Source organism: Amphiprion ocellaris, chromosome 13 (genome assembly GCF_022539595.1).
Source record: "Amphiprion ocellaris isolate individual 3 ecotype Okinawa chromosome 13, ASM2253959v1, whole genome shotgun sequence".
Classification (NCBI taxonomy): domain Eukaryota; kingdom Metazoa; phylum Chordata; class Actinopteri; family Pomacentridae; genus Amphiprion; species Amphiprion ocellaris.
The window spans coordinates 5,692,851-5,707,196 of NC_072778.1; the positions used below are offsets into that span (position 1 = coordinate 5,692,851).

At 38.9% G+C, this 14,346-nt stretch overlaps 1 protein-coding gene across 3 annotated transcripts in view; it reads right to left on the bottom strand.

The window, feature by feature from the left end:
* The window catches only part of LOC111578485 (polycomb group RING finger protein 3), an 81,280-nt gene that overhangs the window by 34,996 nt on the left and 31,938 nt on the right, over window positions 1-14,346 (bottom strand). For all 3 annotated transcript variants that reach the window (XM_035955111.2, XM_023285326.3, XM_055016423.1), the window contains exons 2-3: window positions 10,568-10,677; window positions 4,496-4,613 (exon numbers count right to left, since the gene is read on the bottom strand). In XM_035955111.2, the coding sequence (XP_035811004.1) occupies window positions 4,496-4,613; window positions 10,568-10,582 (133 nt within the window). In that variant the 5' untranslated portion in view covers window positions 10,583-10,677. The remainder of the gene's footprint in view (window positions 1-4,495; window positions 4,614-10,567; window positions 10,678-14,346) is intronic.

The window sequence follows — 14,346 nt, forward strand, 5'->3', positions numbered from 1 at the left end:
AATCAGGTTTTCCTGCTTTAAAATAAACAAAACCTTCCACTTCAATGTGATTCAGGACAAGCAAAGAGCAACTGATTGGTGTCCAGATTAATTAGATTATTCTCACCAACCCAAATGCTGAATGCTCCAGAAATAAATATGTCAAGTTCAATTAAACACAGCGGGGGTGGGATCGCCCCTCCGGCTCAGAAATCCTCAAACACTTTTCATTATTCTGCAATATCAGAAGATTATTATTATTATTGCACAACAAAAACCGCCTGGTGTTGGGACACTGTTAGCTCTGCCCTCTAATACCTCACCCTGATCCCGTGTGAGCATTAAAAGGCATTTAAGGTTGCAGATGAGGTAAACAGGCTGAGGTCCCGTCAACTCAGTGACCCCGCAGGGATTATAAAATGTCTCTTTCAAGGTCGTGCTACTTTCTGTTCACCATAGCAGGCAGTATAATACATACTGAGATACGGTAGGCTTTGTCTGAGGAGGACACAGTTGGATAAACAGGGAGATAGATGGGTATGTTGATGGGATGGAGTTAGTCAGACGGGTAGGGTAGGTAGGTAGGTAAGGTAGGTGGGTATATTGATGGGATGGAGGTAGTCAGAAGGGTAGTAAGACCCGTAGATGAGTGGATGGGTAGGTAGGTAGAGTAAGGTAGGGCAAGGTAGGTAGACAGGCATGTAGACTAGTAGGTAGGTAGCTAGGAAGGTAGGGCAGGGCAAGGTAGGTAGGTAGGAAGGTAGGGTAGGTAGAGTAGGTAGGTAGGTAAGGTGGGTAGGGTAGGTAGGGTGGGTAGACAGGTAAGTTGATGGGCGGACAGGTATGTAGCTTGGTAGACAAGCAGGTAGATACATAGACAGATGGGTAGGCAGACAGGTGGGAAAAACAGACAGGTACAAGGGATCGACAGATAGATGCAGTAAATGTACAGTAAAACCAAGCAGCATGCGGCGCTTTCATAAAAAACTGAGACTGTAGGACAAACGAGGCCTCGCTGGTTGTACAGGAAGTATCTGGCTCGATGGTTGAGAAATCTAAGAGGAAGCGCTGCAATAAAATGTCTTTCGCAACAGCGGTGATAAGTGCCAGGCAGCCAGCACATAGTTTAAAGCTTACAGACAACCTCGGTGTGATAAAACTGCCCCCACTGTGTTATGTTAAGTTATTCAAACTGCCTCACTTGTTCAAAATGTTAATGCGTGATCCCTGATCCTGTGAATAACCGGTCCTGTCCTGCTTCTTTCAGCTCAGACACTAATACGACCCCTCTTTCAAGCTGCACATTTGTAAAAGTCAGTAGGGTTTTAACACGATGCAGCCAAACAGCCCCACTGACCTTCATTTACATTCAACTGGAGGATTGGCTGGTGTCCTCTGACTCACAGGTTCTTTCCCTGGTTACAGCCTATAGTTTTTAAATGTTTTTAAATGCTGTTTATCTGTATGGATGTTAATAAAGTACAGTAAAGGACAGTTTGCAGGACTTTTGGCTTTCTTATATAACTTACTGAACAATTTTAAAAGCTCGACAAAATAATTTGTTTCCTCTGATTAGGTTTGATTTTACAGCTTTTTATCTTGTTGTTTGAAAGCCTCATGTTGCCGTGTCCTTGTATTTTATTTTGTCTTTTTCTCGTCCCCCTTCTGCAAAGCACTTTGGAACTGAAATGCAACATAAAAAGAATAAACCTTCTTCTTCTTTTTGAGGACGATTAGACGCCAACATGCAGAGCGGCTCCAGACTTCAATTACTTGCTCGTTAATCAAAATCAACAATCAAATTGGCTGCTGATTCAACTTTCTAAACCCATTAAAAACATCTTGAATTGCTAATTATATTTATATTACAAACAGAAAGTGGACCCCTGAGGTCTTAATAAGACCCAGACATTTCAATTTCAAAAGTACTGCAACTGAGGCCAGTGAGCGTTTCATTATGACTTCTCTCAGCCTTTGAGTAAAGTTGTATTGCTGCATTTGTTTGCTTTTTAACAACATTAGCTCACACATATTTGTTACCTACGCGTTATGAACTTCACAGTCCATGCGATTCAGAGCTGGTAAACAGAACAGAAGGTATCATAATTTCTGTATGAGTGCAAACTAGTTTCATGCACCATAAATTAACATGAATAAACAACAACTGACAGAGCTACACTGCATTTTTACTCTTGTTTACTTCTGTTTTACATGATATGATACTATTAGCACTTACACAGTTCACTCACGGGCCATATAATGTAATCTAGTTCAACATTTCTTCCATAGATTCTATCTTTATGAAGCTCATGATATTCCAAAGTATAAATTAAACTATATGTTCATGACTGAGAACAGAGTTAAAAACGGCTGTGGTGTACTGGGCTGCAATATCAGATTTTCGGTCCTTCCTATTTACAGAACATCTCTGAAGATTGCACACATCACTCAAAAAACACAGTTAACATTAACTTATTAACACCTCTATGAAAACAAGACCATTACAAACATCACCACAGTTGTTCTGGATTGCATGGATTTGGGTTGTTCAGGTGTACCTAATAAAGTGGCCTCTCGATGGACTGCAGCAATCAAGATTTGCAACTGTGGAAGGTGTACAAATATCTGCCTTCAATATTTTAATGTATCTTTGCTCACTCAGATTAGATGTAACTAGCAGAGTGTAACTACAGACCTTATGAGTCATTTCATATAAAATCAAACAATCTAGAAAAAATTTTCTCACCTGACCCCCCTAGAATCAGCTGATTGTTTTTGTACAATAACTCCAGTATATTTAATGAAGCCATATGACATTTCACCTTCATACTATGAATATTTTCTGAGTTACAGACCCTCAAAGTACACAGATGTGGGTCAAAATTTCCCACTTTTGTTATGCGTGTTACTTTTTCCAGCCTCCTATCTTCATATGTAAAGGAGCGAGCCATGTGAAATTTTTCAGTGATGAAAAACACATTTTAACAATTTTATATTCATTCCAAGTGTGACAAGCATGATTTCTTCATAATGAACTTTAAGCATAATTTCATGGGATATGTCATAGTTTTAAAAGCACCGGCAACAGTTTGGACTGCACCAGTTTAAAGTTATGATGTAGAGTCATAAAAATGAGCACTGATACCCTAAAGTGTTATTTATTTTCTGATAATTAACACATATACTGCATTTTGAGTAAACTTTCAAGGGTCACATCATCAACATATGAAAGGTCTCATTCACCCCCAATTTTGATACCAGAATCATCTTCTAGTAATGATTCCTTCTGTGTCAAAATAATAACGCCATATTGTGACAATTGCGAAATGTGAAATTTGACATTCTATTTACTCAAGTAAGTGAGTGAGGCACTGATTCACTTTTCAGACAAAGGTACTAATATCTCTTAGGGCTGCATTATATGATAATACCCAAGATCCAGAATAGGCTTTTTGCTTTGGATGACATTCACATCTGCTGCTGCTCTCATCATGCAGAGCTTTGAGGTGCTGATTTAAATGATCAAACAAACCAGACCGCAGACAACGTACCTGTTTTTGGTCAACATCATTCAATATAGAGTGACAATGCGTTTCCTTTTGCAACCAAATCTTCCTTTTCAGTGTTCCCTGCTCTTCACTCAGTTCTCGGTGGTCTCACAGCCCTGCATGCATGTGTCTTACTGCTTAACACGGATGATAACTAAACGCAAAGCTTAAAACTTGATTTGCAAAGATGATTTAGCATGATGAAATATTATTAACACCCCTTTTTACGGTTTAGATCGTATATTGGAGGATTTCCCCTAAGATCAACTCGAATATGTTTAACTACACCTCATCTGCTAAAGAGAAGAAGAGAATTGTTAACTGTAAAGATGACTTGTGGGCCTTTTTTTTTCTAGAAGAGTGTGTTCAGAGCCTTGGCTATAACGCAAAATTAGCCAGTATAAAGACTTTAACTAAATAAAAAATAATAATAATAGTAATAATAATAATAATAATAATAATAATAAAATTTAAATAAATGTGCAGACTACCTGGTCTGTGATACTGTGAGTCTATGTGTGTGTGTTCACTTCAGGTTCAAAGCACTGACAGCTGTATAAACCTTTAGAGTCATTTGTTTAAAAGCAATCACACTAATAAAGACATATTTAACACAACAAGCTCCACAACAGAGATGTGCATGAGTCCAACTCTGTGCAACACACAGATCAGGTGCCTCACTGGTGGTGAAACAAACAATACAGAAAACGGCGCCGCGAGTCAAAGTTCAGCTACAAACCGAGCTGCATCCCTCTCAGAAGCTTCACTCTGCCTCCAGGATCTGTCCCTGGTGGCGAGAGCCAAGAAAAACCCCTCCGAGACAGTCGGTGTGTGTGAAAAGCAAAACAAGAGAAACCAGGAAGCGAGCTAGCAACAAGGCAGAGAAACACGAGCCACGGCTAGGAGATGAAAAGTGAGAATACTTGAAAATCACAGACAGCGAGGTGACAGTGTGAGGAGGGACCTACAGGTGTGTAAGCACTCGGTGACGGTGGTGGCATCAATCAGGTAGCCCTCACACAGACGACATGTGATGTGGGCATTGATGTGACACAGCTTTATCTTCCTCGTCAGCATGTCGGGGTTCTGGGGATAAAGGAGAAGACAAAAAATTAGCAAACAGAAGTAGGGTGGCACCTATTGATTATGCTACAAAAAAGGTGAAAGATGTCAATTCGTGTTTCCCCAAAGCCCAAGATGGCATCCTCATATGTCTTGGTATGTTCATAACCCAAAGATTTTCAGTTTACTGTCATAAAGGAGGAAGGAAACCAGAAAACATTCACTTGTAAGAAGCTGCAACCAGAGAATTCAGACCTTTCTCATAAAAATTGCTCAGATTATGTAATCAGTGAAATAACAGTTGGCGGTTAGTATTAATCATTGTAGCTCTTGACAGTACAGCTATACCTTAGCTATAACATTGCTACTGACACAAAGCAAAACTGCAGCCATTAGTTGGCATTATGTTTTATGATTTCACTAATTTGTAGTTTATTGATAAGCATCACACCAAATATGTAATATTTTCCCTCCTATAAATTCACATATATTTAAGTGACAAAGAACTACCGGTATATAAAAATACTGTTCATATATTACCACATAATGATATAATGAATGAAAAGAGCACTGTTTGTTGTAATGTTTGTGATTTGAAGTATGTTCTATTTCTAATTACTTAATCCTCCTCGTTTTTAGAAAATCTGAAACAGCATCCGGTTGATCAAGAAACATTTATTGACCAGGTTCGACCAGATGTCCCTAAATTTGGGCACTAAATTTAGTGAGATCTGGTCTTTTTCTGGTGATTTGGTGCTTCACATGTATCTGGCTCCAGTGTAAACACAGCTGACTGCTCACAGTTTAGCTTGAAGAGCAGTTTCTTTATAAATTTTCAGCATTTCTAACCAGGCTGTGAGGTGCTGATACTGAATGATGACAACAATGAGACATCAAAAAACCCACATGTAATCTAATCTGAGTGCTCAGGTTCTAAAGTGGGGGAAAAAAGTCTTATATGTTAAGTTCACACCTTGTTCGTTTCACAGATTGTACATAAAAATGGAAGACATGACAGCTCCTTAGAGGTGAAGTCAAAACATCTCGATCCCCCCTGGATCACTGGTTGCAGTATAAGCCTCTGACTTCCATGTTAGCAGATGGGACATGATTCAATCTGCTTAAACTCTGTAAAACTACTATGAGCTACACAACAAAAGGAGCCATACTGGAGAAATTACAGACACACAAGTTTAAACCAGAGACAGGTCTTTATGAGGAATAATGATGCTGCCTACAGTTTAAAAATGATTATTCGTTGTCTGTTTAAAACCCCAACTTGACTTGTTATTCTGAGCAATCTGGTGGTCCGCTGCAGGTTCTTTATTTGGTTAAAGATGTGTTTTGAAGGCTAACTTAATTAGAAAGTTAATGCTAATGTTACAGGTAACAAAGTCAGAGCAAGTGATGAGTGAAAAGTATTTGGTACATGCAGATCACTTTCATCTGAAGGATGTTTAGGATAAAGGAAGGATCTACAACAGTCAAAAACCGTCAAGACTGCAGCGGCTACATGATGTTCAAGAGCTGTGGGCTCACATCTGGTTCAGGCAGGACCTTGATACCAGGTCCCCACCTTCTGGTTGCAAATGATGACCCAGCACAGTGGTGGTGCACTGTCCATTTTATATACAGTCTTTGGATTTTATCTTGCTGAAAAAAATCTGATCCAAGTCAATTAGAAGTATAAATAACATAGTGGGGGCAACTTGAGCAAACAGTAAATAGAATAAACTATATAGTAATGACTATAAAAAATCTCCCACCCAGTTCTCTCTCTATATCAGAGGTGTCAAACATATGGCCCATGGACCAAAACCGGCCCGCAGGATGACTTTGCACAGTGCAAAAATTACAGAGAAGACATTAAACTGTTACTTTGTACAACTGTAAGTTTAAAATAATTTCTAGACCTTGGCAAGTTATTCTGGTCATAAAGTAAAATCCTACACTGTTGAGTTCCAGATACCTGAGATTAAATGTTTTGGGCCTTTTGTAGACACACCGTGATGTGTAAGTTGTAATGTGTAAATGATAAACTGAGGCATAATGTTAAATCGCACTAATTTTTTCCTTAAGAAATTTCAGGTTGTTCAGAATGTTTTCTAAGAAAATAGTTCATTAAATGTGAAGTATTGCACTAGTTTGCACTAAAACAAGGGAAAATACGGAGTTGTCGTTATTTATAAGTTATTCTGCTGTAGCTCTACCAGTCCAGCCCACTTGACATCAAATTGGCCTGTTTGTGGCCCCTGAACTATAATGAGTTTGACACCCCTGATCTATATTGACACAAAGCTACTCAAACTAGAGCTTGGACTTGCGACTTTAATAAGTGTGCTGAAGCACAGAGCCTGTGTAAATGTCCAAATAATTACAATCCTGACCGTATAAACTGCATCCCTGTATTTCTATTTTAATAAAAATGCCACATAACAGGCAGTTTACATGCAGCCAACCACTGAATTAAAGCCCCAGCATGTACAATGTCACCAGCAGCAGTAATACAACCATAATCACACCAAGAAACACTATGCTGAATATTACTGCAGCATTTTATGTCAGCTCGCCGGGCTTCATTGTTTTCTGTGCTGCTCTTATTGCACCCAGGGAGCTACTTAGTTATCACTCCTGCTTTCTTGCCAACCACAGCTTTCTGCTGTTTTCATCTTCTGCTCTCTTTGAAGAAAACTTTCTAAAGTCTCCTGCAGCAGTTGATGCAGTCTGATGCTGCTATTTCCACACTGCTGCTCCCTTTAATCTAACTCCTACCTGAGAAAACATCACTAATAAGGCAGGTGAGTCATGTATCGCTGGCAGTAATGGCTCATTACTAATTTTACACCACAAGTGAACACGGTGAACCAGGATCTACTGTGTTACACCGAGTCTTTGGCTCAACATGTACCAGCGCGATCGGAGAGCTCAGCAGGTGATTCATGCTTTAAATGAGAAAAATGTTAAAAGCAGTGATTTGCAATGCAGAAGCTTACTTTGTGTTGAGTAAGTGCCTGACTAACTGCGGTTTCACTATGCGAGCAGCATCATTAACAAGACACTGGGAGGCTGCTTTGTTCACACAGAAGCTCAGCTCACGTGTGAACGGCCAACTAGTTTGTCTGCCCCGAAATTTCAGTCAACAACTGTCAGCAGATGTGGTTTCTGTACATCTCTGTTGCACATTACTAGAAATAAACACACAGCAAAGTTCATACTTAACTTCAGCGTGTCACCATATTTCTGCACTCAATTCCTTTAATTTAGTGATTCGTATGATCCAAATATTCATCAAAACACAAGCAAGGGCTGAAAACTGACACTATAAGGGCAAGATTTCCACTTGCAGTTTGAGCAACTTGCTTAAATCTCTGTACACAGTGTCCTCTGTTCAGCTACTGTAACCCAGATTAGCTCGTACAGTCATCACATTGAGTTGTAACCATGTGCACACAGCTTCAGCTCCACAAGCAGCTGTTGGTGTTGCCTGTCAGGCTGAAGGCAAACTTCCCCTTCTCCCTGCTTGATATAAAGACTAGGGGAAAAAGAGGCTAAATGTATACTTTAATTTAAAGTTGACTGTGAGAAAATAAGCAGCTCTATTGAGGAAACTATGGCGGACTGCAAGGAAGTTGATCATTCTTTGTCTGAGGGCATCACGCAAATGTATCACATAGCGACATAAGTAAGTAATGGACGAAAAGCCTCAACTTCAAATCAGATGTTTTATAGGGGTGACGAGCAGTGGTTTCTGTAGGAGACAATAACTCCCTTTAGCGTGGACTTTGCAAACCTTTTACATCCACAGAAACACAGCCTAAATCCACCATGGGCTCTTTAAGGTTCCAATAACTTTGGCCACTTGGGGGCAAACGAAACAAGCTGTGATCACAGCACTGATACATCATCACCAGCTAGAAAAAATACAGCTAGCAAAGGTGCTGCTAAGTCCAATAATCACTCTCTCTTTGCTCTGTTTTGGTCTCTATCGGCTCCTGAGGGAAATGGCCCTTTAGCTTGTCGTTGTTCACCATCTAGTTGCTGTTTGGTGGTGATTTTTCAGCCTAAAAAGAAGCTGTCTGAAGCAGCAGAAAATGACGTCATGGGAGCGATGAGTCTGGACCAAAGCTGCAGACCAAAAAGCTAAACAACAAGCTGACAGTCACTATAAATAAAGCTGTGTAAAACCACAAGGAGCTGCAGAACCTTTTCTCACATGGCTGTATTTTGATATATTGTTTGTAGCCCCTCCGAGGCAAGACTTTCTAGAGCTGCCACCATGGTCTGATGCACCGACTCTCATAGTGAGCACAGAGGTAGGAACGCTCAAAATATTCTGTACTAAATATTACGGACATAAATGTCATGTTGTGGTAACTTTATAAACGCTCTTAAACCAAAACTACATTTATGAAAGAATCCCAGACAGGCTTTTAAACTTCTCTCAGAGATTTTCTATTAAAAATAAATTCAAGGAGAGTGTCTGAGCTGTAATTTTAAAAGACGTTTTGCTTTGATACAGCTGGAGGCAGCCCTTCTGTATCACACAGACACCCTGAGGAGACTCCACTGGGCTTCCCTGAGTCACTTTTACTATAAAGATACCTTTGTGCCAGACCACAAGATAAAACGACTTGATCTTCTGTGTCTCCAATACAATAGAATCAACTCAAAAAGAAACAATTTAATAGTTCTTTCCCCCTTAAATTAATTTGCCAACAGGATAAAATGTAATTAATATACAGCTGGTGCTATGTTTTGTTCCCCACAGAGATCCAAACACATAAAGTTTTTTTGTCAAGCAAAAACAGCGCACAGTTGCTGTCAGATGATCAGATGTGACATAACCAGCAACGATCACTCAGATAAAGGCCGGTTGTACTCAGCGAATGAGACATCGAGACAGTCAACATCCATTATCTAGAGGCTCACACCTCCTCGCTGAAACCCCCGCTGACTGTTCAAACTGGACAGGTGTCTGGACGTCAAAATCGATAGACCACACTCTTCTTCAAAACATGTTTTTCAGAGTGTCAGCTTTTCAGGAAAGAAAAATTCTGGCTTCTACTTTCAGGATATTGTGATTTTTCAGCAAATTATGACTTCATGGGCTCACAATTATAGTTAGGGGAGAGATAATTAGTCAGTAATTTGATTAGCTGATTAAAATGTATTAATTGACAATAAGGCTTAAGGCAAATTTTCTTCAAATTGAAGATTTGTGTAGTTTCTACTTCACTGTGAGAATCGTGCGATGCTAAACTGAATATCTTTGGATCTTAAATGTAACTCAGGCATAATGTGCAATTCAGTGAATCCTTGAGCTTGAGTAAACTGTTACGGGAATCTTTCAATATTTTCTGGGTAGTTTTCTCAAAGTTTTCTGACATTTAAGACCAAATAATGCATCGGTTTATTCAGAAAATAATCAGTAGCTTAATCTGTGACACAAAATATTGGTTTCCGCTCTAATCAGAACAACCTTCAGTGCGATCACTTTTAAGTGGAAAAAAAACATCAGATCAACATCATTTTAGTTTCCAAAACTAAACTCAAATGTTTTACCTCTTTTAATTTATTAATAACTATTATTCCAAAGCAATGTGTTGACATGTTGCAGTGAACACTGTTAATGTTAATATGCCAATTATTTCCTGAGCTAATTATTTAGTTCTTTGGTCTAAAAATGTTCAAAAATGGTGAAAATGTTTGTCAGTTTCTTCCCAAAAGCCACAAGTGCAAATTTCTTGCTTTGTTCACGACCCAAAGACATTTAGTTTAATGTCCTAGACGAGAAAAAAAAAAATACAGAAACTATTTAAATTTAAGAAACTGGAATCAGAGAATTTAGACTGATTGATTAATTATTAAAATAGTTACTGATTAATTTCATTGTTGACAACTACTGACATTGTTTCCAGTTATTAGACGTGTCCCAGCATTGACAAACGCACAAGTAAACCCAACAGTGTGATTCTTACCCCTAATACCGCCATGCGTCGACTGTGGGTGGTGCAGCAGCCACGATTCTTTCTGTGGTTGTGCGGCCGACAGTGTTAGCTGCTCATCATGGAGAGCCTCTCATCGAAGCCTGTAACCAGAGAAAGAAGCAAAAATGAAGGTGTTGAAAGATGTAGTTTGAAAGCTGAAAGATGTTAGTGGCATAAAAGGGCTTGCTTGGCATTGTGGTGGTTTCAAGGTAAAAACAAAGGAAAAACAGCTGAATCAAATCGTTAAAAAAATAGCGTTCTTTGAGAATAAGTCATTCCTGTACAAGAACAACAAAGCAGCAACGCAATTTGTAGCCAGTTGAGCTTTAAAGGAATGGATAGAAATTTTGGGAAACAATCTGGAAAAACAGCTAGCATACACACTAACATGTTACATCTAGTTTGTCTGATTCATGGAAATTTCTTGTTTTTGCTTCTTTCAGAAATGAAGTAATGTGTAGGACTATCTCTTCACTGACACATGAACCCCAAACAAAACAGTGAAATGCCATTTTTCTACTTTGGTTTCGTGAGAATTTAAATGAAAAAAAAAAGATTGAATATGTTAATAAAAATACATTAATGAGGCACATTTTGTTTCATTGGACAGAACCACGCTAAGCTGGCTAGTGACTGTATCTACATGCATATTTTACATGGTAATTTTACAATTCAGTGCGTAATAACTTCTCATGTAAACATCTAATCTGAAGAGGACAATTGTACCATTGAATTTTTAAGCATAAATATAAATATTTTTGCTATAACCAGATTTTGTATGTATAAATAAATACATAGCATTATCATGTGACTAAAAAAGTTAGGGACTATTCGGCTGAACTACAGGCTGTGTATAAATAGAGCAGACAGGAGACACCTGAAAACTAATCAAAATGTAAGTCGTAAAGTAAGTATACTCTGACAAATCACCATTTGATTGCTGATGTTTTACAGTTTTGTTAAACAAAGAAATTTAATTCAAATTTTTGGGATATATGGCATTACAACTGTGTCACCTTGCACAGAAATTCTAAATTATCTCTACTTCTAGCCATGGTTGTGCTATTTTTGTTGTTACTGTAGTCCAAACCTACTGAATTTACTTTATACATTTCCTGGACGAGCAAAAGTACTACTAAATGAATGCCCCCGTGATTGTAATACAAAGGAGTTTGGAAGATTATTAATGTCATTTATCAAATGCTTTGTATTTCATTTGGCTTTACTGAACAACCTAAGAAATCAGCCACCCACAGAGAGCCAACACACACTGGATACTACAAGAAACTGCACGTCACAGTACCACCCACGCTGCTTCATTGACGAGCCAAATACCACAGCAGTGAATGTTTGGTGAGAAAGAACAAACAAAAAGAAGACGATCTCATGTAGCACCACATTAAAACACAAATCCTCCACAAACAGTCTCAATTTTCGGTCTCTCGTGCATGCGGCCGTGCCTAGTGACTAGTCCTGCTGTTTCTTTGAGTGATTCATTACTTAATTGTAGGAGGTCGACCAGTTATGGTGGAGGAAAGGATGCCAGGCCCACCACTCCTTCATCCTCCTCTGAGCACGCACACACAAACACAGCTTGAAAAAAAAAACACTGCCTTTAAAGTCTCCGGTGACAGCAGAGAGTCTGCCAGCCTGCCTCTGTCTGCTCATCAGACCATGAAATTAGCCCAGTTAGCCGGCAGAGATGAAAAGTGGTGAGTACAGCTGAGGACACACACTGTACTGCAGCTATTAGAGAGCTGCCACAAGCGCAGGAGCTTCATCCAGATGTTCCTGTCACATGACGCCAGGCGACTCTTCTGTGACGTAATGTTTTATATTTGAGCATCGCTGGAGTTGAGTTAAGGTCACACCAAGTACATTACGCTTCTATTTGTTTTGTTTGATGGTTGTGAGCACAATACAACACAATAAATACTGAAGGTTGTGGGTGTCAGAAGACAGATGTTGACATCTGCTGTGTCGAGCAGTTATTTATGCCTGAAAGCCTCAATATGTCGACACAAATCAAGGACAAATGCCTCAGTTACAACACAGGAGGACTGAAATCCACCATGATTGACTAAAACTACAGCAACACAGAAAGTCGAAACTCTGCGTTACTGCAACTGTCTCTGCTGTTCTGGTTACAGGGTTTTCAACAGATTTGGGACCATCATGTTTTCGGTATCTTTACTGTCCTTTCTGTGGAGTATATAATGGTCTCAATCAATCAATCAATCAATCAATCAATCAATCAATCAATCAAACTTTATTTGTCTAGCCCTTTACAACATCCTAAAGGGTGACCAAAGTGCTTCACAGTAAAAAACAAGAAAATAACAAAAACAATACAGTAACTTAAAGCAGGACAAACAATCACACTCACACCTACCGGCAAATTTAGAATAATCAATTAACCTCAGCATATTTTTGGACTGTGTAAGGAAACCGGAGAACCCGGAGGAAACCCCCGTATGCACAGGGAGAACATGCAAACTCCATGCAGAAAAATCCCAGGAAGGCTGGGACGCGAACCAGGGATCTTCTAGCTGCAAGGCGAGAAGTGCTAACCACCATGCCACTGTGCAGCCCGTAAAATATACCATAAGACAATAAACAGCATAAAACAGCACTAAAATAGATATCTAAAAGAGATAAAAGTAAAAAAAAAAATGTCACCATGCCGCTTGGTATTGAAAGCCATTTCAAACAGGAATGTTTTCATCTGGCTGCACCTCAGTGTCATTCTACTAAAACAGTGATGGTGGAATGGTTGTGGTGGAAAATTTGCATACAAGGAGACGAGCTCCGTCACTAAAAGGGATAATCCACCAAAAAAACTAGTAGGGCTGCCTTACTGCATTATCGAAACCTTGCTGCTCTGATGTAATTGTAGCAAAGTGGAATCAAATAGAAACGCTGTCCTAGTAGAGCTCTGGCCGAAAGCCATTCTGACATACGTATCCCTCGACTTCTGCCTTACTGCTTTACACATCTTTATCCACATAAATTACAAACGGCAATTAATCAATTAACCAATGATTATAATTCCTATCAGAGTCTGTAAAATTTCAGTGTATCTGCAGATCGTTTTCTCAACAAATCAATTAAAAATAAAAAACTAAACTAATAAAATTAGAAACATTTTTTAAAAACCTAATTAGAAAACTATATTGTACAGAAAAGTATCAAATCCTCTCGTTTGCTAGGTCCAGTGGATATTTGTCACTTTCGCTTGAAAAATACCTAAATGATTACTTCAATTACAAGAAAATTGGTAATCTATAGAATGCAGCAGCTCCAGTGTGCAGAAGCATGGGTGTCCACACGTTTGGTCATACAATGTGCTTGTGAGTTCAAATGAATTCTGCAACAAAATCAACTTTCCACTCTGGTTTGAATATGAATTCCCCCTTATTTCAGGTGTTCCGTCTGCATTAATTTGGAGTATGCTGATCTGAGAGCACTTTATTATTTGCAGAGTGTCAAAATAAATAACTCGCAGATGTTTGCTACTGAACTACGGTGGGATGGCTGAAGGGATATCACTGGAGGAAATATATATATATATATATATATATATATATATATATATATATATATATATATATATATATATGTGAAATGGAGGAAATATATATATATGAAAGATAAGACGCAACAAACCACTTCTGAGTTGAATTCAGTTCAGCACTGAGCTCAGGCTGCCACATTCCGGGTTATCTGAGGATACCAGCTCGATGAAAGCTGAAAACACATTACAAAAGGCA